The following is a 25715-nucleotide window of genomic DNA, read 5'->3' as shown; positions in this document are numbered from 1 at the left end:
AATTTGCTGCCTATGATATATGACTCATGAGTGTTTAGAAATAGGAAAATATGGTTATCATTTGAGAATTAGGTTTTATAAGCATACATAATGGATATAACATATGTCAATTCTCTTCAATTCAATTACAGTGACTCTTAGGCCAGAAAATTTTGATTTTAATCTGGTGAGAGGTATTAACACACCCTGAAAAAGACTATATGCAGCCCTGAATGTATTGGAAAATAAGAGAGGGAGTCACCAAGGCAAATCAGAACACTGCCCACCCCAACATTGTTCAGGTGGTGTTTCCCTGTCGGGTTATCAGGGTATGATGATCTTATGTCAATCAAGTAACCAATATAGGTTCACCAAAAGTGAAAGCAAAGTCACTCAGTCGTGTCCGACTCTTTGCGACCCCGTGGACTTTAGCCTACCAGGCTTCTCTGTCCATGGCATTCTCCAGGCAAGAGTATTGGAGTGGGTGCCATTTCCTTCTCCAGGGGATCTTCCCGACCCAGGGATCGAACCCGGGTCTCCTGCATTGGAGGCAGACGCTTTAACCTCTTAGCCACCAGGGAAGCCCAGGTTCACCAAAAGCACTAATAATTTGATATCTATTCTAATCACAACGCTGTGACTATTTGATGTGTTTTATAATTACAATTTCAGTGGAACTTGACAAATTCCCCCAAGTTTCTTGCAATTATCAACAGATTGGCATTTCTGGGTCTGTAAGTCTGTGGGCCAAAACTTGCACTGCTACTGCTACTGCTAAGTCACTTCAGTCGTGTCCGACTCTGTGTGACCCCATGGACTGCAGCCCACCAGGCTCCCCCGTCCCTGGGACTCTCCAGGCAAGAACACTGGAGTGGGTTGCCATTTCCTCCTCCAATGCGTGAAAAGTGAAAGTGAAGTCGCTCAGTCGTGTCCGACTCTCAGCGACCCCATGGACTGCAGTCCACCAGGCTCCTCCATACATGGGACCCTCCAGGCAAGAGTACTGGAGTGGGGTGCCATTGCCTTCTCCGAAAACTTGCACTAGGGCAATTCATTAAATTGGTATCAATTATGAGGTTTTCTGATGGTTGGCCAGCAAAATGTGCTCTGCTGGTCATGAAGTGAAGTGAAGTCACTCAGTCGTGCCCGACTCTTTGCGACCCCATGGACCTACCGAGCCCTCTGCCCATGGGATTCTCCAGGCAAGAGTACTGGAGTGGATTGCCATTTCCTTCTACAGGGGATCTTCCCAACCCTGGGATCGAACCCAGATCTCCCACGTTGCAGGCAGACGCTTTAACCTCTGAGCCACCAGGGAAGCCCTTCTGCAATTCGAATACAGAGTAAGTTCTGTGAGTCTTTATTTCCTTAATATTCAGTCATTTATATGAGGCCAGAGTTCTTTCTTAGTCTCCTCTGCCCACAACATCTGCATAAATTAAGTTTAAAAATGCTGAAAAGTATTGAGCTGCATTGAATTGAACAAAGCTGAACATTAGCACACTGAGATTATTAACACTGCATATGTTTATAACATACCATTTTAAACATATGTTTATGATGTCTATTATATCCTTTACTTGCCTTTATTATCTAGTAATGAACTTTTTAATAGATATCTTGACTTCATTTGAAATCTTTTACTGACCATGGAACTATGGCTTTGCCTCTTTTGTAAAACCTGTCATCTCTCATTTGCATAATATTCATACAGCATGTTTTTAATAAATTTAAATTTATTAACGTGATATCCAATGAAGTAAACTCACACTCTCACATGTGGACAACAAATATGATAAAGAGATCAGATTGCGGCACGGTACAATGTATCAAAGATATGACTGAGGTAAGAACAATCTAGTTTTCCACTACCTTCCAATTTCATCACTCAAATGCCTCATGTGTATCAAACAACAATATAACTTACCTGAAAATCACTGTTTTGAATATTATATCCTTCTTATGGCACTTACTGCATGTGCTTGCATGTTAAGCTTTTTGTATACTGATAAATATGGTAATAGAAAAGTAATTGTCTTACAATCTAAGTAATAAAAACAAATACACAATTACATCTTCAGTTAAAAAATGACATTTGGATTTAAAGCTAACACAAACAGAATAGGGCTTCCCTGGTGGCTCAGAGGTTAAAGCGTCTGCCTCCAATGCGGGAGACCTGGGTTCAATCCCTGGGTCGGGAAGATCCCCCGGAGAAGGAAATGGTAACCCACTCCAGTATTCTTGGCTGGAGAACCCCATGGACAGAGGAAGCCTGGTAGGCTACAAGCCACGGGGTCGCAAAGAGTCAGACACGACTGAGTGACTTCACTTTCACTTTCAAACAGAATAAACACCTCCTGGCATGAATCAGTGATGTGGTGATAACAGTGATAGATCTGTGACTAATAAGGGGCTGAATCAATTGTGCTCACCTTCTTTATCCTAGTCATTCCCTGATTTGGTGAGATGTTTCTGAAATTTCACTTAAATTTTTTTTTAAAGTATGAGATTAATTTCATAATTACTAATATGTGAATGGCACCCCACTCCAGTAATTTTGCCTGGAAAATCCCATGGACAGAGGAGGCTGGTAGGCTGCAGTCCATGGGGTCGCTAAGAGTTGGACGTGACTGAGCGATTCACTTTCACTTTTCACTTTCATGCATTGGAGAAGGAAGTGGCAACCCACTCCAGTGTTCTTGCCTGGAGAATCCCACGGACGGGAAGCCTGATGGGCTGCCGTCTATGGGGTCGCACAGAGTCGGACACGACTGAAGCGACTTAGCAGCAGCAGTGCTTTCTGTGACCACTTTGAAATTTAAACTCTCACATTAATTAAACAACATCACTGTCTATTTAGATATCCTATAATCATTTTTAGCTGGTAGGTTTATTATCAATGATATAAATAAAATCTGTAAAGTGCTATGACTGTTGTCCCAGAAAGCATAAGACTACTCTTATAGTTTGAATTATGGCCTTGGTGATGCTATTGATATGTTATTTGTTTCAAAATCAGAGTGTCAAAACTCAGTCCTATCGTTGATACTATAGTATTTGGGGTATTTAAAATTTAACATAAGTAATAAATATAATTTAAAATTTATGAACAGTATTGCCTTATTTATGAATGTCGAATATTTGCAACTACTTATAGGAATCAAGTTATTAGCTGAAATAATTATGAACTATAACTTATGAAAGTAGTTTTCATTTAGCCTGTAATGTCAAAGCAGTTTCTGTTTTTAGCACTAAATTGCTTTCTATGCTACTCCAGTCAAGTTAGATGTGTGCAAGATTTTTTAACAAGACCTATATAAGGGAAATTATAAATTTTAATACATGTAATTACTATTTTGGGACTTCCCTCGTGGCTCAGACAGTAAAGAATCTGCCTGCAATGTGGGAGACCTGAGTTCAATACCTGGGCTGGGAAGATCCCCTGAAGAAGGGCATGACAACCCACTCCAGTATTCTGGCCTGGAGAATCAGAGGAGCCTGGCAGGCTACAGTCTATGGGGTCACAAAGAGTCAGATACGACTGAGCAACTAAGCACAGCACAGCACAGTTACTATTTCAGGGAAGATGAAGTGAGCCACAGAATATTAAAACTGGTAACATAATATGAGGTTCTGCATTGCATTTGCCAACTTTAGAGTGACCAATTCAGGTCCTATAACCGGAAAGACTAATTATGATAGAGACACAATAATAACAACTATACATGGGCATTACAAAGAACAAGAAAGGACTTGTGTTGCTTCATCACCGTTGTCTAACAGGCTTCCTTGGAACCCACATGTTGGTTCCTTAGTTTCTTCATGGCTTCCTTTACATCTTTATTCCTTAGAGTGTAAATCATAGGGTTAAGAAGAGGAGTGAATACAGTAAAAAACACAGAGATAAATTTATCAATTGTGAAGCTTTCAAAGGGCCAAATATAGATGAAGATTAATGGGCCAAAGAACAGAACTACAACAGTAATGTGGGCAGACAGAGTGGAAAGTGCCCTGGATGTCCTACCAGAGGCTTGGCGATGGACAGTAGCAAGAATGATAGTGTAAGAAATGAGCAAAAGGAGAAAACAGATAAGTGACAACAGGCCACTATTTGTGAGCACCAGGATCTCTAAAACATAGGTGTCCAAGCAGGCAAGTTTAATCACGAGGGGGAGATCACAAAAGAAATTGTCTACCTTGTTGGGTCCACAGAAAGGAAGATCTATTGTGAATACCAGGTGACTGGCTGAATGCAAGATGCCAATGGCCCAGGAGACCCCCACCAGGACAGTGCAGGCTCTTCGGCTCATGATGGTCATGTAATGCAGAGGTTTGCATATAGCGATATACCTATCATAGGCCATGGCAACAAGAAGTACCATCTCACTGCCCCCAAAAACATGCAAGAAAAAAATCTGTGACATGCATCCCTTGAAAGTGATGGTCTTGCGTTCACTGAGGAAATCTGAAATCATCTTGGGAGTGGCAAATGTAGCCTGACACACATCAATGAAGGAGAGATTGCTAAGAAGAAAGTACATCGGAGAATGCAATCGAGAGTCTGTAATTACTGTGAGAATGATAAGACTGTTTCCCAACACTGCAGCACCATAAAACACAGAGAAGATAAAGAAAAGGAACAGCTGGAGTTCCCGAGAGCTAGACAGGCCCAACAAAATGAATTCAGTAACCACTGACTTATTGCTCCATCCATTAAATGAATCTGGGCTGCTCAAGTTAGCTAAGGGGAAGAAAAATAATTATTTATTAATTATTTAATAATAAGGATATTATTACTATTATTTCTAGGAATTTATATTTTCCTTGTGTTACATAACTATACAAATTGTCATTTACTTTTGCATTTATGGATTGGCTAGATAAAAGATGGACAGAGATAATAGATTTATCTAATAGATAAGTCAATATGGAAGGAAGGGAAAATTTGATTTGATATTATATACCAATACACTTTTTATAGAAGTGTGCAAGATCTCAATAGCACTTTGAAAGTCCCATGTACCATACTTACACATTCAGATTACAAATTCAAAAGATTAATCTGATGCCTTTTACAGAATCTTGGAGGGACAAGAAATTTAGGCCAAGTGCAAAGAGATGAAAATCAGACCAGTTACTTTAGCAATGACATTGGAGAAATAAGTGAGATGTGTCCATGCATTTGAGAAAATCTGCAGTGATAATAAGAGAGAGAAGTTAATTTGCAGCAAGTTAAACTACTTTGAGTGACAAATTACTTTCACTTTTCTATATTAAAACAATTTGAGTTTTACATGATTTAGTAGTCAAAATATCTTCCTAGAATTCAGAAGCATATGTTCTTTTCAATCACTCTTTCTCTCCATATGATCTCCTCTTCACAGCAGTTGAATATAATATTATTTAATCAGACCTTCAAAGCACTTCAAAGATGGAACTGAATGTAATTTAATTACTATGATATGTTTGTTATTTAAACATATTTGTACCACTTATCTTTGCTGGTCATTTTTTAATCTCTTCTTTCTCTGATGAGTTTATCACAATAACAAAAGTGTTTTTCCAAAGTCAAGTGAAAACATAATTTACATATTAATTAACTCAACAAATAATACAAATTGTCTGCTCTGCAGCATACAACCTTATGGGCTCTGGAGGCAAAGCAATGGGAAAAAAAGAGGGGCGGGGCGGAATATGCCCCATCTTCATTTGGTTATATCCTAAAGAAATGATGGGACTGACAGAGGAAATGGAGATAAAATATATATTATGTCATTTAGTAATAAGTGTTCCAGAGAAAATAAAACAGGGCAAAGGAATATGGACTAACCAAGTGGTCATAAAAGCCTCACTGGGCAGGTTACATTTCAGCAGCAACTAAAGAAAATGAAGAGCAAGCCTTGAGGAAATCTACTTCAGACAAAAGGAATAGCAAACATGTGCAACAAATTGTTTATGTGAAATAAGCATTCTCTTGAAAAACATCAGTATAATTTGGGCTGGTTTATTAGAAATTAAATAATGGAAACTTAGCTTTTAACCTTACTATGAAATTGGCATAATCGACTTTTTTGAACAATATTCTGCCTCATAGGCTTAAACAATTTTAGAAAGCTGTAAATTCAGTCTTAAAATATGGACACACACTAAAAACCTAATCTTTTTTGTTTGATATAAAATTGCATTCCAAATTCTATACATATACTTCTATATACAGAATTTGAAAAGCAATTTATATTTTTATATAAATGCATGGTGATAATTGTGTCATTCAAAATAAAATTGAAATGATCTGTGATTTCTTGTAAGAACCCTTGAAATGAAGCTTCTGGCCAGATCTCAGAATCTGGGAAAATGTTTCTGTGTCTGTCATCACAGTCAATGACAGCTACATGAGATACACTGTAGTATCTATTCAAGGTAAGACATCCACATATAGAGAGCATTTTAAAATATAAAAATTACTAAGTACTTTTTTGTATTATTCATAGAATCTTATGCTTTTTAAAACATCTTCCTATAGTGTATCAATGTATATACAAGGCTTGACAAACGTTTTCAAAGTGATAAATGCAAAATCTATTGGGTTATTAAAATGACAACTTTTTGCCCCATTCTATTCTCTATCACCATATCTATTTTTTCAAAATAATTTAGCAATATGCTTACCTTCACCTGGGTGCTTCAGTCCATCAACATGTTAGCAGTGACAATAATCAGATAAGTCTAATGTTTTATTTCAGATTTTAGAATCTCATATACAAACTCCAAGTTATTTTTTTAATTTAACTCTTTTATACTGGAGTATAGTTGACTTACAATATTGTGTTAGTTTCAGGTGTATAGCAAAGTGATTCAATTCTACGTATACATATATCCATTCTTTTTCAGATTCTTGTCTAATATAGGCTATTACAGAATCTTGTCCTCTCAATTCTATAATTACTTTAGCCCAGAATCCCTTTAACTCTGAATGTTAATATCTATATTTAATTTTTTGCTTCATGTGATTAAATTCTGCGTGCCAGTTTTGAGAGAAATCACAAGGGAGCAATAATAGGTTGAAGAAAAGAAACCTCCAAAATCTATTGGCTTTTAAAAAAAAACATTGAGTCACAAGAGCCCATATACTGCATGCCCCCAAATCTCAGATAACCAATCCCATGGACTGCAATAGCCCATTAAAAAAACTTCCTTTATTAAGTGAGGTCATCTTGCTGTGGGAATTATTAACACACTTTGAGTTGTTTTTCTCAAAAATGAGATGATAAAAACATGTAAGTTATTTGTCTATAATTGAAAGCAAAGTACATATCACAAGAGGGAAATGTAGTGACCTAGGAGTTTGCAACACCGGTTACTCTTGTTTAACAAGCTGTCTCCCTCCATGTGCCTTTTTTCCTTTTGTTTAAAGTGACTAAGGCGGTAAACACTAGCCCAAATGCCCAGAGCAGGAATATGTATCATAAGAAATATAAATCAGGCAATGGGCCTAAGAGAATTAGAATCTTTTCTTTAATCCTTTGCTTTTTTCTTTTTATGGAAATATCTATGATGAAGTTTTTCAAACTCCATACCTTATAATAAGCTACCCCTCAAAATCCAATATTTTAATTGTCTTTGCTCATTACTTAACCATACACTAGAATCAGAAAGTTCATTTGGGCATACAGTGGGTAAAACTGCTTAGATATGCATGTAGTTTGCTTTTGGATTTTGTGGAAAGAGATCTCAGAGCAGTGAAAGGACTGACATCTACAGAGAAGAGCAGGTGACAGCTAGAAAGGGAAACTTGGTGAGCTAATAAAGAAGCCCAGGTTTCTCTGAATTCTCTACTGATAGACCAGCTTCCTTCTTGATATCTTTCTCTTTAATACTTCACAGATATTTCAGTTCTTCTGTTTGCAAACCTATTCCCCCTTCACTCTGCCCCATCCCCAGCTAATGGCATTTCTTTTGTCCCAGCATTTCAGCCAGAAACTTAGTTTCTTCTTTTTCCTTAGTTTTTTTCCTACATACTACTTTGTATTCTTCCAAAATATTCCCAGTTTACTAAATTATATTCATTTTAACTCCCCTGTCTAAACCATTATCATTTTTCTCCTCAAAAGTTTCAAGATCTGATGATGATCTCAACTTTTACTATTTTTTTTAGTTTTCTGGTTTTTTTTTTAATTTTATTTTATTTTTAAACTTTACAATATTGTATTAGTTTCACCAAATATCAAAATGAATCTGCCACAGGTATACATTTGTTCCCCATCCTGACTTTTTCCAATTGATTCCTCCAGTTTAATCTTTTTTTTTTTCTTTTTTTTTTTAATTTTATTTTATTTTTAAACTTTATTTTTTTTTTATGGTTTGAAAGTTTATTCCTAACATTCATCAATGTTAACTTATTGCAATTTTCTTCTTCAATACAAAGATGATAGATAGCCACATAAGAAATCAATATAAGCAATATCTCATTTTTAGAATAAACTTTACATAATTGTATTAATTTTGCCAAATATCAAAATGAATCCACCACAGGTATACATGTGTTCCCCATCCTGAACCCTCCTCCCTCCTCCCTCCCCATACCATCCCTCTGGGTCATCCCAGTGCACTAGCCCCAAGCATCCAGTATCGTGCATCAAACCTGGACTGGCAACTCGTTTCTTACATGATATTTTACATGTTTCAATGTCATTCTCCCAAATCTTCCCACCCTCTCCCTCTCCCATAGAGTCCATAAGACTGTTCTATACATCAGTGTCTCTTTTGCTGTCTCGTACACAGGGTTATTGTTACCATCTTTCTAAATTCCATATATATGCGTTAGTATACTGTATTGGTGTTTTTCCTTCTGGCTTACTTCACTCTGTATAATAGGCTCCAGTTTCATCCACCTCATTAGAACTGATTCAAATGTATTCTTTTTAATGGCTGAGTTTAATCTTTAAAAATAAAATAAAACCATAAGTCATGCCAACCTTTAACATAAAGCAGGCAGTTACCTTAACCAGAAAAATGATTTTATTCAGGAATAGCAGACATATTGCAACTGCAAGCTATGGCAAAAGTTCATGTCCATTGAGCCAGTGATGCCATGCAAATATCTCATCCTCTGTCATCCCCTTCTCCTCTTGCCTTCAGTCTTTCCCAGCATCAGGGTCTTTTCAAATGAGTCAGTTCTTCGCATCAGGTGGTCAAAGTACTGGAGCTTTAGCTTCAGCCTCAGTCCTTCCAATGAATATTTAAGACTGATTTCCTTTAGGATGGACTCGTTGGATCTCCTTGCAGTCCAAAGGACTCTCAAGAGTCTTCTCCAACACTACAGTTCAAAAGCATCAATTCTTCATCACTCAGCTTTCTTTATAGTCCCACTCTCATATCCATACATGACTACTGGAAAAACCATAGGTTTGACTAGATGGACCTTTGTTGGTAAAGTAATATCTCTGCTTTCTAATATACTGTCTATGTTTGTCATAGCTTTTCTTCCAAGGAGCAAGCGTCTTTAAATTTCATGGCTGTAGTCACCATCTGCAGTAATTTTGGAGTCCAAAAAAATGAAGTCTCTCACTGTTTCCATTGTTTCCCCCTTTATTTGCCATGAAGTGATGGGACTGGATGCCATGGGTACTTGCTTACTGACTTATAAAACCTCTTTACAAATTAAAGATATTACCCCTGTGGATAATACTGCTTGTCACCTAATTTTTCTTTTGACTTTATTTGTGATAGAATTTTTAAAAAAGAAAAAAAAAGAAACTAAAACTTTTGTGGAAATTAATGTAGTCATATTTGCCAACTTGTTTTTTTTTAACTTTTTTACTTTTGAGTTTTTTTATCAAACTCAATGTGATAGGTTGTGCCCAATCACTAAAGTCCCAAGTAGACCCAACAATGATTAGAAAATGGAAGAATGTGTCTCTGGTAGTACAAGGAACTGGCCAAATCAAATGGCCACTCACAAATTCTAATTTCCCTCTTTCTCCTACTGTTCTCCCTCGCCTCCATTTTCCCTTGTGTCACCTACCCCTCCTCTACCTCAATATTTGATTACTGAGGATCAGAGCAGCTAAATGACAGGTTTTCAAGGGTACTATTGGCAACTCTCCATTTTCACTTGCAAGTCAGAGTTAAAAGGCAAAAAAATACTACCAACAATATCATGAATGCATTAATGTTTATTACATATTTTAAATGTTTTGGCACTGTATAAAATTTGTTTTAAAAAAAGTCATGTTAAAGGAACATTACCATGTTTGATGTTGTACAAATGAATTTGACCTGAAGTCTAAAGTTCCAAGAATCCTTAGCTAATAATAAGTATCATGGTTCTAAAAGACTATATCTAAGACTCAGCTGGCTCTGATTTATCATGCAGAGTTAATATCTAAATACATAGTCACTAAGTTATGTCTTAAAATTTAATTAAAATACTGAACCCAAGGTGATGACAATTGCAGGCTTTCTATTTTCTGTTAAGTGACTCTTTTTTCTTTGTAGAATACATTTAGTCTTTTTGTTATAAGGCCTTTTTCATAAGGCAAAGGGAGAAGTACATAAGAAATCTTTGGCCAGAGAATGAAACAATAATTTGTTGTTCAGTCGCTAAGTCGCATCTGACTACTTGGGACCACATAGACTACAGCATGCCAAGCTCCCCTGTCCTTCACTATCTCCCAGAGTTAGCTCAAACTCGTGTCCATTGAGTCGGTGATGCCATCCAATCATCTCATCCTCTGTCGTCCTCTTCTCCTCTTGCCCTCAATCTTGCCCAGCAGCAGGGTCTTTTTCAAATGAGGTGGTGCTTCACATCAGGTGGCCAAAGTATTGGAGCTTCAGCTTCAGCATCAGTCCTTCCAATGAATATTCAGGACTGATTTCCTTTAGGATTGACTGGTTTGATCTCCTTGCTGTCCAAGGACTCTCAAGAGTCTTCTCCAGCACAGATTTTAAAACCATTATTACCAAGTGGTGCTAGTGGTAAAGAACCTAATTGCCAGTGCAGGAGATAATAAGAGATCTGGGTTCAATCGCTGGGTCAGAAAGCTTCCCTGGAGAAGGGCATGGCAGCCCACTCCAATATTCTTGTCTGGAGAATCCCATGGACAGAGGAGCCTGGCAAGCCACAGTCCAGAGTGTCATAAAAAGTCGGACATGACTGAAGCGACTTAGGATGCATGCGAAACATTATTACAAGTACAAGAATTTTACTTTCTCTCTTCTGTTTTCCAAGAAATATGAAAGAAGAGATCTCAGACTTGATCCTCAATTTCAAAAAAATTTTGTCATTTTTGTGCATTTGTATGTTTTAGGTACATATGGAATTGACTTTTTCTGTGGATTTAAATATTCTATATCTGATGTATTTGCAGACAATTTCAAAGATATTTGCAATTTTTTATGACTAATGTAGAACTCATTATAACTACTTAAAAATAAATAAGCTAGGGAAATAGATATGTATGCTGCTGATAGCACCAAATATTTAGAAAAAGTTTTGTAATGAATAGAAATGTATATCAATAATCTAGAAAAAACAGAAAAAATTTATTGGGACATAGCAGGAGGAGCCTGGTAGGCTGCAGTCCATGGGGTCACTAGGAGTCGGACACGACTGATCGACTTCACTTTCACTTTTCACTTTCATGCATTGGAGGAGGAAATGGCAACCCACTCCAGTGTTCTTGCCTGGAGAATCCCAGGGATGGAGGAGCCTGTTGGGCTGCTGTCTCTGGGGTCACACAGAGTCAGACACGACTGAAGCAACTTAGCAGCAGCAGCAGATAGGAAAAACTATAAATAACCAAAAATTTTCAATACATGAGGAAAAGATAAGCTAAAAAACATGAAACAAATGTATACAAGTGAGGTGAAATCTAAGTTTTAAAACAATATTTTTCCACCATGTCAATTTATAGAAAAAAATATTATGAATAAGTTGATAGAGCCTAACAGAAACATAATTTACTTGTATGTTTTGATTGCAAGGCATAAAAATTACACAAGTTCAATTGAAGAGAATCACAAATTTGGTAACATGAATAGCTGTTTTTGTAGATTAGAATCTCTAAATTATTTATAAAATATTTTGAAAGGTTACTAAATATTTTCAAGAGAATTAGTACTTTAGAATTACAAACTATGAAAAACTGGTTAAAATTAAATAGCAAACCGGGAACTGGTTTTATGTAATTCGTTTGCAGTTGGGAAAAAAATCTAATTCTGTAATTGAATAACCCCTGTCATTAGCAAAAATAATTGGCTTGATGCTGTGATCCAGTAGGGGCTCTTCATTTCCATTGCATATTTATGTTCCTTCATGGTGTTCCCTAGTTTTTCCAGAAGCTCACATGACGGTTTCTCAATTTTCTCATGGCTGATTTAACATCTTCATTTCTCAGAGAGTAGATGATGGGATTCAACAGGGGTGTACAAACAGTGTAGAACACAGAAAGGAACTTATCCAGAGAAAGTCTGCTAAAAGGCCATATATAAAAATAAATGCAAGGCCCGAAGAAAAGAATCACCACGGTGATATGGGCAGTTAATGTAGAAAGTGCCTTGGATGATCCACTGGAGGAACGGTGATGGACAGTGATCAGAATGACAGTGTAGGAAATGATTAAAGCCAGAAAACAGCTCAGTGATATCAGGCCACTGTTAGTTAGGGTCATAATTTCCATCTCGTAAGTATCCATGCAAGCCAACTCTATCACCAGGGGAAGGTCACAAAAAAAGCTGTCTACCTCATTGGGGCCACAGAACAGCAGATCCACAGTAAAAGCCAAGTGGCTCACAGAATGAAGAATACCCACAGCCCAGGAAATAAACACAAAAATTATGCATAGTCTTCGATTCATAATTGTGCTATAGTGTAGAGGCTTACAAATGGCTATAAATCTGTCGTATGCCATAGCTACAAGCAACATCATCTCACTCCCAACGAAACTGTGAAGAAGGAATATTTGGGCCATGCAACCCTCAAAGGAGATAGTTTTGTGTTCCACAAAGAAGTCCACAAGCATCTTGGGGGTGGCAAAGTTAGATTGGCAGATATCAATGAAAGAAAGGTTACTGAGCAAGAAGTACATAGGAGAGTTCAAATGGGAGTCAGAGGAAACAATAACAATAATCATGATGTTGCCCAGAACTGATGTCATATACACTATCGAGAAGATGGCAAAAAAGAAAAGCTGAAGTTCCCAAGAATTAGAGAGTCCCAGAAGCACAAACTCAGATACCATTGATTCATTTGTGTGAGCCATGTATCCAATCCACTGTTACCTAAGTAAAAGAAAATCAGGAAAATGTCACAATGATTGACACTGTATCTAGTATATATACAAAAGAAATATGATAAGTTTTTAATTAAAAGTTAATTTAATGAGACTATGTAAATAGTCAATGAACTAGTATTTAACGTCTATAACTGCTGTGGAAAGTAGAAGTGAGAAATAAAGATAATTAGATATAGATTCTATCATAGAGAGATAAGATATTCATATTAAAAATAAGAACATAAAATCAGAAACAAGCAAACAATAACTGATAAAATAATACCATAGATACTAGCAAAATGAAATAAACTATGCCAAAGTGGTAAGGTAACATATCATGGGATATGTATCATTTTACTATTTAAAAGCTTGTGATTTGCTAGCCAAAACTGAAGGAAATGGCTATTTTAAGCATGGGGAATAGCAGGACTAAAGCTACAAAGGTGAAAACATGAAAGGCATACTCAGAGAGCCATGAGTTCAGTGGCTTGGCTGGAGGAGGGTGTGCTAAGGAACAGTCAAAATGAAGTTGGTAATGGTAGGTTAGGAGCAAATCATGGATGCAAGTAGCCTTGATGTAATGCCAGTGGATTACACTAATATTCTCAAAACTGAGAATCATAAAGTGTTTGACAGTGCTTTAGGAAGCTTAATATTTGTGACAATTTGTGACAATGTGGAAAGAAGAGGCAATGGTAATACTCTGAAAGTTTCTATGAAAATCAAGAACGTTCCTTTCATCCTTTGAACAACAGTTAATCAGAGTTCACCTTCTGTTACATAAGGACCAAAGGTGAATGAGTCACCTATGTGTCTTCAATCTCTTCCAACTCTGCCTTTTGTCTCTTCCAAAACATGCCTGACACACCTGGATTTGTCAAAATCTGTCTGTTCTTTTGGAAATATTTTATATGACTATATGTGGTGCATTTTGAACACATAATAGATTTTCGAAAGAGAAAATTTAAGTAATATGTTAATTGCCTCTAAATTGTTTTTTGACATTTTGCTTTAATACATTGGGCACCATGTGGCCACTTGATGCCGGAAGAAAACCCTGCACAATCTCTTGTGGATCAGGAGACATTTTTGGCTTTAGCCCTGTGTACCCAGCACAACACAATAGGTATTAATTTGTCACTATATTGATTGAAGTTCTACACCCTGTATTCTTCAGTGAAAGATATAACTAATACAACAGATATTTAAAAGCTTAAGAGCAAGACTGAACATTAACCATAAATTAAACAATTAAAAATACTTAGACTGTTAGAAGCTTTAATTTATGTGATGATAACCTGATTTTTGAGGCACTAAATTCTACCCTTTCAAGGACTTTACTCAGTGCATTTGAGTTACAATCTCTAGTTTTAAGGGGAATCAGAAACTTAAGTTACTCAAGAATAGAAACGGATTAAAAAGGCATGACCTGACCTCATTACAAACTTCCATTATGCGATTCTCATCTCCGTGTGGAAGATTTGGGCCAGTGTTGGCTTTTCTTATCATGTATTTACATGAACGATACAGAGAAGAAGACAAACAAACATGGGAAAGAAAAGAAATTCCATTTCCAAAACTAAAAATGATCCTACAAAGCTACAGTTATTAATTTTAAACATATAAAATTTGTGGCCATGAGGGACTTCATACTTTCAGTCTCCTAGATAAAGCCTGACAAATATCATGATAATTTAGTGGAATAACATTAAAGAGAGAGGGAGGGAGAAAGGGACAGAGAGAGATGAAGATAAGAAGAAAATAATTAGGAGGAAGAGGAGAAAAGGGGAGCAGAAGAGGAGAAGGAGGAAAGTAGAAGGAAGAGGAGGAAGGGAAGGCAGAATGGTTAATAACCTGTAGTTAGTGGTATTTATTCAATTTTTAAAGATCGTCTCATCTTTTAAAAAAGTTTTTCTGAAAATATCCAAATTTTCTACAAAGTATCTAATAGATGATAAGATTTGTCATTTCATTTTTCAAAATACAGAAAACAACTACAAAATCTTCTCCACCCTAGTTTCCTATGATTTCTTAATCCAAGTAGAACAGACTAGGGTCAATGTTATATCTCATTTCTTCTCAATATTTAAGGTAGAACCCGTTCGTAAAAAAGGAACAACTAACTTTTGTCACTTTCCAGCTGCGTGACTGACAGCAAAGCAAAACCAGTAAAGGATACCCTTACTGGCCATTATATAGTTACCCCTTCTTCATTCTAGGCAAATTGTGAAAGTAAATAATTGTTTTAACAAATGGCCTATTATCTTCTGAATAGAAAGCATAAAAAATGGCATATAAGGGACAGATAATGGTTATATCATACTTCCTTTTGTTTATCAAATATTAATCCTATTATTATCAACTTGGCTGCCCATCATATTAAAAATACTTGCAATATACTCTTGACTTGATGCATTTAAACTTGTCCCTGAACTGAGCTGTGCAAAAGCATACCCCTCAGTTCTTGTCCTGAAGTAGTGAAGGCTCTGCTCCTCTTGTCCTGGACTATACAATTATAATATCTAAGGTAATGCAATATAAAGCTTTCCATCCTCAATCCAGGAAACTGATTTCTTTGGGGAAGTGAGAAATCACCCTTTAGAGATCTGATGTCATCCAACAGTGGGAGTAATTATGTTTTACAAAATAATTTTTCCAGGAATGGAAAAGAAAGGAAAAAAGTTTATTACCAACTAGTTGGTATGAAAGCAAAAGATTATTTATCACTGATTCCTAGTCAGCAAAGTAATTTTTCAATTCCTAACTTTCTGTCAGTAAAACAATCAGTCAAGTTCAGTTCAGTCACTCAGTCATGTCTGACTCTTTGTGACCCCGTGGACTGCAGCACGCCTGGCTTCCCTGTCCATCACAAACTCCTGGAGCCTGTTCAAACTCAGGTCCATCAAGTCGGTGATGCCATCCAACCATCTCATCCTCTCTTGTCCCCTTCTCTTCCTGCCCTCAGTCTTTCCCAGCATCAGGGATCATGATCTTTTTCCAGTGAGTCAGTTCTTCACATCAGGTGGCCAAAGTTTTGGAGTTTCAGCTTCAGCATCAGGACTGATTTCCTTTAGCATTGACTGGTTTGATCTCTTTGCTGTCCAAGAAACTCTAAAGAGTCTTCTCCAACATCACAGTTCAAAAGCATCAATTCTTTGGCACTCAGCTTTCTTTATAGTGCAACTATCACATCTATACATGACTACTGGGAAAACCATAGCTTTGGCTATACAGACCTTTGTCGGCAAAGTAATGTCTCTGCTTTTTAATATGTTGTCTAGGTTGGTCATAACTTTTCTTCCAAGGAGCAAGTGTCTTTTAATTTCATGGCTGCAGTCACCATCTGCACTGATTTTGGAGCCCAAGAAAACAATCATACTGTCCTATAAATGATCACCCAGCCTCTGAGTAGTTTCCTCCAATCACAAGGAGCCTACTATTTCACAGGACAGCTTAGTTTATTGTTAGAGTGCTTAACTGGTTCTACCATCTGTAGTTTAATAAAGAAAACCTGCTCCCACTTAAACATAATGTCTCTTCAAATATTTTAAGGCACCCTCATATCTTCTACATGAAAATCTATTTCTCCCCCAAAATATTTCAACTGTCTGTGAAATGAAAATATCTCCTGCCATATCAATAAACAAGAAATGTTGAGTCATCGGTGATTTCTGGCCTCCAAATGTGGATGAGGTCCCCCAAAACAGAGCAGAATGCCTGTGATCCAGCAGATGCCACCAGCCTACCCCCCATGGCAATTGCTGAAGAGCTGGGGGGATGCAAGAAATAGGCATCTGCCACACCTGCCACTCCATATGGTGAACAAGGAATTAAGGATGTAAACAATCTAGAAACAGGATTTGGCCCTAGATAGCTGAGATGGCATATGAAAGGAATGAATTCAGTGAGCCTGAGCCTTGAATCTTCCCATGATGGTTTTCCTTACTACTTAACAATAGTCTTTGATGTTCAGACTGCTTACCCACTTTGTCGCAAACTTGTATATAGCCTGATTCCCTCTCCTGCCTCTTTGGAGAAGTTATCTCAGAGCTACTGAGATGCTGTCTCCCAGGCTTGGAGTTCTAAACATTCCCACCAAAGAAAATAATTCTCTACTTTCAGTTTGTGACTATATTTTTTAGTGGACAAGTCTTTTCAACTATATTTCATATAATATTTCATATTCAGTTCAGTTCAGTTCAGTCGCTCAGTCATGTCTGACTCTTTGTGACCCTATGAATCGCAGCATGCCAGGCCTCCCTGTCCATCACCAACTCCCGGAGTTCACCCAGACTAACGTCCATCGAGTCAGTGATGCCATCCAGCCATCTTATCCTCTGTCGTCCCCTTCTCCTCCTGCCCCCAATCCCTCCCAGCATCAGAGTCTTTTCCAATGAGTCAACTCGTCTCATGAGGTGGCCAAAATACTGGAGTTTCACCTTTAGCATCATTCCTTCCAAAGAAATCCCAGGATTGATCTCCTTCAGAATGGACTGGTTGGGTCTTCTTGCAGTCCAAGGGACTCTCAAGAGTCTCCTCCAACACCACAGTTCAAAGGCATCAATTCTTCAGCGCTCAGCCTTCTTCACAGTCCAACTCTCACATCCATACATGACCACAGGGAAAATCTGTAGCATTGACTAGACAAACCTTTGTTGGCAAAATAATGTCTCTGCTTTTCAATATGCTATCTAGGTTGGCCATAACTTTCCTTCCAAGGAGTAAGCGTCTTTTAATTTCATGGCTGCACTCACCATCTGCAGTGATTTTGGAGCCCCCAAAAATAAAAGTCTGACACTGTTTCCACTGTTTCCCCATCTATTTCCCATGAAGTGATGGGACCAGATGCCATGATCTTCGTTTTCTTAATGTTGAGGTTTAAGCCAACTTTTTCACTCTCCACTTTCACTTTCATCAAGAGGCTTTTGAGTTCCTCTTCACTTTCTGCCATAAGGGTGGTGTCATCTGCATATCTGAGGTTATTGATATTTCTCCTGGCAATCTTGATTCCAGCTTGTGCTTCTTCCAGTCCAGCGTTTCTCGTGATGTACTCTGCATATAAGTTAAATAAGCAGGGTGACAGTATACAGCCTTGACATACTCCTTTTCTTATTTGGAACCAGTCTGTTGTTCCATGTCCAGTTCTAACTGTTGCTTCCTGACCTGCATACAAATTTCTCAAGAGGCAGATCAGGTGGTCTGGTATTCCCATCTCTTTCATATTTCCAAAGTTTGTGATGTAGATGTAAGTTTTAAATGGCCATCTTTAAAGAACGAGATTGAAATAGATTTCTCCTATCACTTTGCATGTGTATATGCTAAGTGTGTGTGTGTAATCACACTCGAGTAAAATGTGCACATACCTAAGGACACAAGAACAATGGCATGTATTGCAGCATAGATTCAAAGAGATCGATACTGGAAACAACCCAAAAATCCATAAATTTGAGAGTAAAGAAATATAATATTTTAGTGTGGTGGAATATATTCAATGATTAAATTATTATGTTATTTTTATAGATGAATAAGTATAAGATTAAAAACCTGACAGGGAAAATATAAGATTGGTAAAATTATCATGTGCACATTTCTACAAACCAAACATATATATGGCCACACATTGACTAATAGTAAAATGCACAACATAGATATTGTGAGTTAAATTTTATTCAGAGACGTAACTGAAGACTATAGCCCAGGAGTGCTTTGCTTAGTTGCTCAGTAATGTCCAGCTCTTTGCAACTCCATGGACTGTAGTCCACCAGGCTCCTCTGTCCATGGGGATTCTCCAGGGAAGAATACTGGAGTGGGTTGCATGCACTGCTCCAGGGGATCTTCCCAACCCAGGAATCGAACCACAAGCTCCGGCATTGCAGGCTGATTCTTTACCATCAGAGCCACCAGAAAAGCCTGGAGAACAGCCCAGGAGACAGTCTCTCAAAAGAACTCTGAAGAACTGTTTGAAGAGGTGAGGGAGGAGCCAGAATACAAATTTTTTGCTGAGAAAAACATGTAGTCAAACAAAATAGCAGATTACTGCTAATTCCAAAGGAACAGACAGTTGATCAAATTAATGCTTTTAGTGCTTTTCTATGTATGGAAAAATACAAGAATCTGAGGTCATTGAAAAATTGTCCTTCAAAGGGCATATGAACTATCTAGAGGCAGGCATCCAAAGCATAGAGTGCTACCAGTTTTTCTCCATTCTGAATTCCTCTCGGGTGCACCGTCAGTAGGTGACTGCAGTAGTTAAGGGTTTGATCCTTTTAGAGCTGATACAAAAAGCAACATTTTTTTTCCTTTATACTAATTTCTTATGATAGTAACTTTGTGCTTTGAATGGTCAGAAATAGTTTCTTTTGCTTGCAGGAAAAGAAAAAGAGATTATCATTAAAATAGCTGTAGGGAAGCACAATTTGCTACCCCAAAATATTTCTTTGGCATGAGAATTATTTTGAAATGAAGACAAGTAAGATGCAAAGACTCAGGAAGAAACTTTGACTTTCCCTTTAACTGCCTAAAGAATGTAGACAGGATCTGTTTTAGGAAGGGAGCTATTACCTTAATGGGCTTCCCTGCTGCTGCTGCTGCTGCTAAGTCGCCTCAGTCGTGTCTGACTCTGTGCGACCCCATAGAAGGCAGCCCACCAGGCTTCCCTGTCCCTGGGATTCTCCAGGCATGAACACTGGAGTGGGTTTCCATTTCCTTCTTCAATGCATGAAAGTGAAAAGTGAAAGTGAAGTCGCTCAGTTGTGTCCGACTCTTAGTGACCCCATGGACTTCAGCCCACCAGGCTCCTCCGTCAATGGGATTTTCCAGGCAAGAGTACTGGAGTGGGGTGCCATTGCCTTCTCCGTGATGGGCTTCCCAGCTGGTGGTAAATAACCCGCCTGCCAATGCAGGAGACAAGTTTCCATCCCTGGGTTGGGAAGAAGGGGTTCCATTCCTGGGTTGGGAAGATCCCCTGGAGAAGGGCACAGCAACCCACTCCAGTATTCTTGCCTGGAAAATCTCATGGACAGAGGAGCCTGGTGGGCTAGAGTCCATAGGGTTGCAAAGTCAGACACGACAGAAGTGGTGTCTCCTTAATAACTATAATATGAACTAGGTGTATAGCAGGGAGGAACACAGCAAAGCCTGTTAAGATTCTTCTCAGTGTCCCATTGTCTCTGCACAGCTCCGCAAATATTCATTTACCAAACATTTGCTTTTGTATTTCCATGTAAGTTGCCTTCCTCTCACCATACCTCTATCCCCAACATCCTCTTTTTTCTTTAGCTGCAGGCAGTATTTAGGTGAAGGTTTTAGCAATTTTGGTGAGTTACCCAGTTTTCCTGGTCTCTCACATGTATGTATGTTACTAAATTTTGTTTGATTTTCTCCTGCTAAACTGTTAACTGATATAGTTTCCTTGTCAAGAAATGGACAAAGGAGGGACTTCCTGGCATTTTTAAAAACTTTAAAAATGATTCACATCAAAAATACATATTTTTTTTTTAAAAAAGGAAATGCACTAAGGAAAAAATATGTGTGCTAAGTCGTTCCAGTAGTGTCCAACTCTTTGCAACCCTGTGGACTGTAGCCCACCAAGCTCCTCTGTCCATGGGATTCTCCAGGCAAGAATACTGGAGTGGGTTTTCATGCCCTCCTTCAGGGAGGAAAAACATACTTTTTATTAAAGGAATACTTGTAATTTTCTTCTAACCTTTCTTATTACCTTTTTTGATGAAAGGAAACACCAGACATAACTGTGACCATTGCTCTTTTTCTTGGCACACATTGGCTGGAAATCCTTCTAACTTATCTGAAATTGTATCTACTGCTAAGAAAGTTGTCAACTTCATCAACATTTAAAGGTAGGACCTTGAATATGCAGCTCGTAAAGAGATTACATAAAGAATTAAGAACAAAATGTGTTTTTCTCTACTACAAGAAAAATTGCTGGCTTTCCAGACATTCTTTGCAAAAGCTTAGTTGAGATACAGGTAGCACTTTATAGCTCCTTGAGAGAGACCTTGTAAAGATACTTTGTTCATTTGTATACAATGTAAGTGAGGCCATGTGGAAAAATTCAAAATTTGGAGTCCTCTGACACGAACATTTCTTCTTCTGTGAAATTAACTCTGGGAATTCAGGCTGTTTCTTAATATTTAGCATTTTATTTCAAGAAGTCCATTAAAATACAAATTTAAGATTAATTCAATATTATATATGGCATATAGATTTCAATGTCAAAAATTACCTACCAAATCAACTTACCCAAACTAAAAACCAACTGCCTTCACATTACAGTGTATAACTGAACAATAAAGTGCAACAATAAATAAAAAAGGCAAACAATAAAGTGCAAAATTAGAGTTTTCATTCTTAGAATAAAAGAGAGACTAATATTTACATAATCTATTTGCCTTGTATGAATTGAGAGATTTTGGAAAGTAAACTTAGAACGTCTAATCAACAGTAATAATTTCCCTAACTGTCCCCAGAGTCCAGGGTAGAGATCCGTTTGTGGGGTCCTGATTGCTAACCAGGATGTATGTTTAACATTGATCATTATGACAAAGAACTTTGTATTTGGCCCACATACAAAGAGTGCTGCACAGCTCTTTATAGAACAGACTGAAAAGTCAGTGCTGAATTGGTCAGCTTTAAAGATTCTCCTCTACAACTCGTAATTTCAGAGGAAACTGGCATTTCCGTAACTGATCAGAGAAAGCCCACTATATATTTGAAAAGTAAACTTCCAATTATATTTATTTCCATATTTTACAGCACTGTTAATTATTGGAAAATAATATGGGATAGGCATAATTGATATTGGAGGAGAAATTTCATAACTGAAGAATCTTCACTGAATTTTATGCACTTATCTTAAATCAGTGAAGCTGCTATCCTGGGATACTGGGAAAATAGTATACCCTGCTATTATGGGAAAATTCAGTTTCAAATTCTTGAATACTATTTGCCTATATTGATTCTTAGGCATGTAAATTAGGAAACATAAGATTTTTTTAAGTGTCTAAAGTTATCCCCGCCAAAGAATCAGCTACTCATTCTTTTTTCCCATCCTACTTATATTTACCTATAACTAAAACATCTATATTGGAGAAGGAAATGGCAACCCACTCCAGTGTTCTTGCCTGGAGAATCCCAAGGATGGGGGAGCCTGGTGGGCTGCCGTCTATGGGGTCGCACAGAGTCAGACACGACTGAAGCTACTCAGCAGCAGCAGCAGCAAAGCATCTATGCTATCTATACACAGCCATCCCGTAACTTATCTCCAGAACCAGTAGTCATGATATTTTTTTTTCACATTCTTGGATATGTAACTTTTGCTAAGATGATATCTGGGAAAAAACTTAATATCCACTAAATATTCTCTAAATCATCTTCTTCATTACTTTCACCAGAGTTAAGATGTACCACGCAGCATGTTGAAAATATTTATAAACAGACTATTGATTTGTGGAATTTGGATGAATTTAGTCTTAATAATGGAGAAGGAAATGACAGCCCACTCCAGTTTTCTTGCCTGGAGAGTTCCAGGGACAGGGGAGCCTGGTGGGCTGCCGTCTTTGGGATCGCACAGAGTCGTACACGACTGAAGCGACTTAGCAGCAGCAGCAGTCTTAATAAACGGAATTCCTCACTATTACTGGCCTTTCAGAAATTTTCTTGGCCCTTGAATAATGGATCATAATTTTCCTGAAGGCAATCTTCATATCTCTGTTCCTTAATGTATAAATAATGGGGTTTAGAATGGGAGTGAAAATGGTATAAAATATGGCAAGAACTTTATCCACAGGGTAGCTGGTAAAGGGCCACACGTAGATGAATATGCAAGGTCCAAAGAATAATATTACTACAGTAATATGGGCAGCCAGAGTAGAAAATGCTTTGGCCATTGCAGCAGAAGACTTAAACCAGACAGTGATGAGAATAATGATATAAGAGCTGACCAAGAGTGAGAAAGTGCTTAAGGAAAGGATTCCGCTATTGACTACAATTAGTATTTCAGTGATGTAAGAGTCCAGGCAGGCAAGTTTGGTCACTCGAGGGAGGTCACAGAAAAAGCTGTCTACTACATTGGGCCCACAAAAAGGCAGATTCACAGTAAATGACAACTGGCTTAGTGTGTGCACCAAGCCCACAGCCCAGGAGATCATTACCAGAACAGTGCACGTCCTTCGTCTCATGATGATGACATAGTGCAGGGGTTTGCATATGGCTACGTATCTGTCATAGGCCATGGAGACAAGTAGCATCATCTCCCCTCCAGTGAAAAGGTGAATGAAGAAAATCTGAGCTATGCAGCCACTGAAGGAGATGGTCTTGTGTTCACTCAGAAAATCAGCAATCATCTTAGGAGTAGCAAAGGAAGCCTGACAGATGTCCACAAAGGAAAGGTTTCCCAAGAGAAAGTACATGGGAGAGTGCAGGCTGCTGTCAGAAGTCACTGTGAGGATAATGAGAAGATTTCCCAGCACAATGACCATATACAACACAGAGAAGAACACAAAAAAGAAGAGCTGGAGCTCCTGAGAACTAGAGAGTCCCAGTAATACAAACTCAGACACCACTGATGAATTGACCTTATCCATGGATCCAGGCTGCAGACTTGCTCTGAAACAATCCTGAAGAAGGGGAATCAGAGGAATCAGAATTACGAACTATAGCACTTTTAATGTAAAGGATTCTAAGATACCAGATATAATGCATATTTGCTGAATGAAAAATTTTGAAGAGACCATGATAATGTATCTGAAGAGTCAGAAGGATCTTATGAGAATGTCCAGATAATTTTACCAGTCTCATTAGAACCTCTTGAGTTTTGGGATAGTCTTAATAATCTTTCACACAGTAGTAAACAAGCTCATTCATGACCTGACTTATCGTGATCACAATGTAAACAAAACTTTACTACTATTGCACGAATAATAACAATTTAAACAGTTCCTACAAGGAGATACTGTTGACTATATATTTTCCAGGTCTATAGTTGCAGCCCAGACTGTCAATTACTCTTCTGTATGATTTCTTAAAATGCATATTATAACTTTATTTTAATTATCTAAAACTCATCTTTGCTTAATAATTTAAAAACAGAACCTAAATTTTTTCATTATGTTTGCCTATCAAAATTAGATTTAGAATAATTTATGATCCTCTTGCTTAGTGTTCTCCATGAGATTATTAAGACATCTTCATAATTAAACACTAGTTGTTTCAGCATAGATAAATAAAAATAATTGAGTTATAAATGTCCCATGTTCCTTTAAATATATTTTATTTGGAATCAGAATAATCCCGAGAATTATTTCAAACTTGCATCTCATTTCTTCCCCGTAATAATATAGCCCTGCTATATAAATCCAATCCCATTGAACTGGAAAAAAAAAAAAAAAACTTTCAGGAAGCTGTATTTATAGCTCTATTTGTTCTTACAATTAACCATTGAACACAGTTATAGTAATGAACCTTAGAGTGAGAAGTGATCTTACCCCCATGTAAGAACATTTATGTGTTCAACTGCCTATTTCATACAAGAAGCTAAAGTCTCACTCTGTCCCTGGAATACCGTCCTAGACTCTCAACCCCACCCTCTCTAGCTTTATTGAGTAATAACTGATGAGTAAAAAATATTTAAGGTATACAGTGTGATATTTTGGTATGTGTATACACTGAAATTATTACCACAATCAAGCTAATATTAACATATCCATTATCCCACATAGTTATCTTTTCATTTGTGAAACAATTAAAATCTAGTCTCAGCAAATTTTAAATATATAATACATTACTACTAACTATAGTCACCATGCTGTACGTTAGATCTCCAGAATTTATTCATCCTACATATCTGAAACTCTATACTTTTTTATCAATGCTCATTTAGATCCAGATATAATCACAATCCACACAGGGAAGCCCTCAAGTAGAAAATCATTTCCTATATTTTTATTGGAAGAATGTGCAAAGAAATGTTTCAACTTATCCACGTTTTGTATATACATTATTGTAGACTTCTGGAGTCGAACTATTAAGAGAATCCATCTTAAAAAAAATTAAAAATTAAATGAATGTATTAGTAACAATACATAACTGACAGTATTCTGAAATACACCATACATTATTTTATTACCTTTTCCATGTGGACTCACTTTCTTTCTGTTTCCCCATCTCTAAAGTTGTTCTTGCTCAAGTTTATAATCTTATTACATAAAATGATGAACTGTACCTAGTGAAAATGTTTATTGTGTGAATACAATGCGTATAAAGTGGTTCCCAGGTGGTGCTAGTGGTAAAGAACCTGCCTGCCAATGCATGAGACATGAGACATGGGTTTGATTCTGGGTCAGGAAGATCTCCTGGAGGACTAAGTAATATTCCATTATATGGGCGTCCCTGGTGACTACTGGTAAAGAACCCGCCTGCCAGAGCAGGAGATGTAGGCTCAGTCCC

The 25715-nt window shown here is 37.5% G+C and overlaps 3 protein-coding genes and 1 non-coding gene across 4 annotated transcripts; all 4 read right to left on the bottom strand.

Moving 5' to 3' along the window:
• Nucleotides 1-488: 488 nt before the first annotated feature.
• Nucleotides 489-560, bottom strand: TRNAW-CCA (transfer RNA tryptophan (anticodon CCA)). Its single transcript has one exon. It is a non-coding gene; the product is annotated as a tRNA-Trp (tRNA).
• A 3195-nt stretch (nt 561-3755) lies between these two features.
• On the bottom strand, nt 3756-6071 carry LOC109564296 (olfactory receptor 4K1-like). Its single transcript, XM_070798051.1, has 2 exons — nt 6026-6071; nt 3756-4720 (listed from the first exon to the last, which is right to left on the bottom strand). Exons 1-2 carry the CDS (start codon nt 6069-6071, stop codon nt 3756-3758), a joined length of 1011 nt encoding a protein of 336 aa, XP_070654152.1.
• A 6234-nt stretch (nt 6072-12305) lies between these two features.
• Nucleotides 12306-13241, bottom strand: LOC109564507 (olfactory receptor 4K1). The gene has a single exon (XM_019967937.2). The coding sequence runs from the start codon at nt 13239-13241 to the stop codon at nt 12306-12308; it is 936 nt and encodes a 311-aa protein (XP_019823496.2).
• A 9641-nt stretch (nt 13242-22882) lies between these two features.
• LOC109564505 (olfactory receptor 4K5) lies at nt 22883-23854 on the bottom strand. Its single transcript, XM_019967936.2, has one exon. It carries the CDS (start codon nt 23852-23854, stop codon nt 22883-22885), a length of 972 nt encoding a protein of 323 aa, XP_019823495.2.
• Nucleotides 23855-25715: the final 1861 nt, after the last annotated feature.

The sequence above is a fragment of the Bos indicus genome, chromosome 10, assembly GCF_029378745.1.
Source record: "Bos indicus isolate NIAB-ARS_2022 breed Sahiwal x Tharparkar chromosome 10, NIAB-ARS_B.indTharparkar_mat_pri_1.0, whole genome shotgun sequence".
Classification (NCBI taxonomy): domain Eukaryota; kingdom Metazoa; phylum Chordata; class Mammalia; order Artiodactyla; family Bovidae; genus Bos; species Bos indicus.
Note: the sequence above shows the minus strand (reverse complement) of the source record. Positions and strands in the feature narration are given on the sequence as shown.

Coding starts and splice junctions, on each gene's coding strand:
- LOC109564296 (XM_070798051.1), bottom strand. CDS start 6,071: ATGAGGCAGAATATTGTTCAAAAAAGTCGATTATGCCAATTTCATA. Junction 4,721..6,025: donor TCGATTATGCCAATTTCATA/GTAAGGTTAAAA, acceptor TCTTCCCCTTAG/CTAACTTGAGCAGCCCAGAT.
- LOC109564507 (XM_019967937.2), bottom strand. CDS start 13,241: ATGGCTCACACAAATGAATCAATGGTATCTGAGTTTGTGCTTCTGGGA.
- LOC109564505 (XM_019967936.2), bottom strand. CDS start 23,854: ATGGATAAGGTCAATTCATCAGTGGTGTCTGAGTTTGTATTACTGGGA.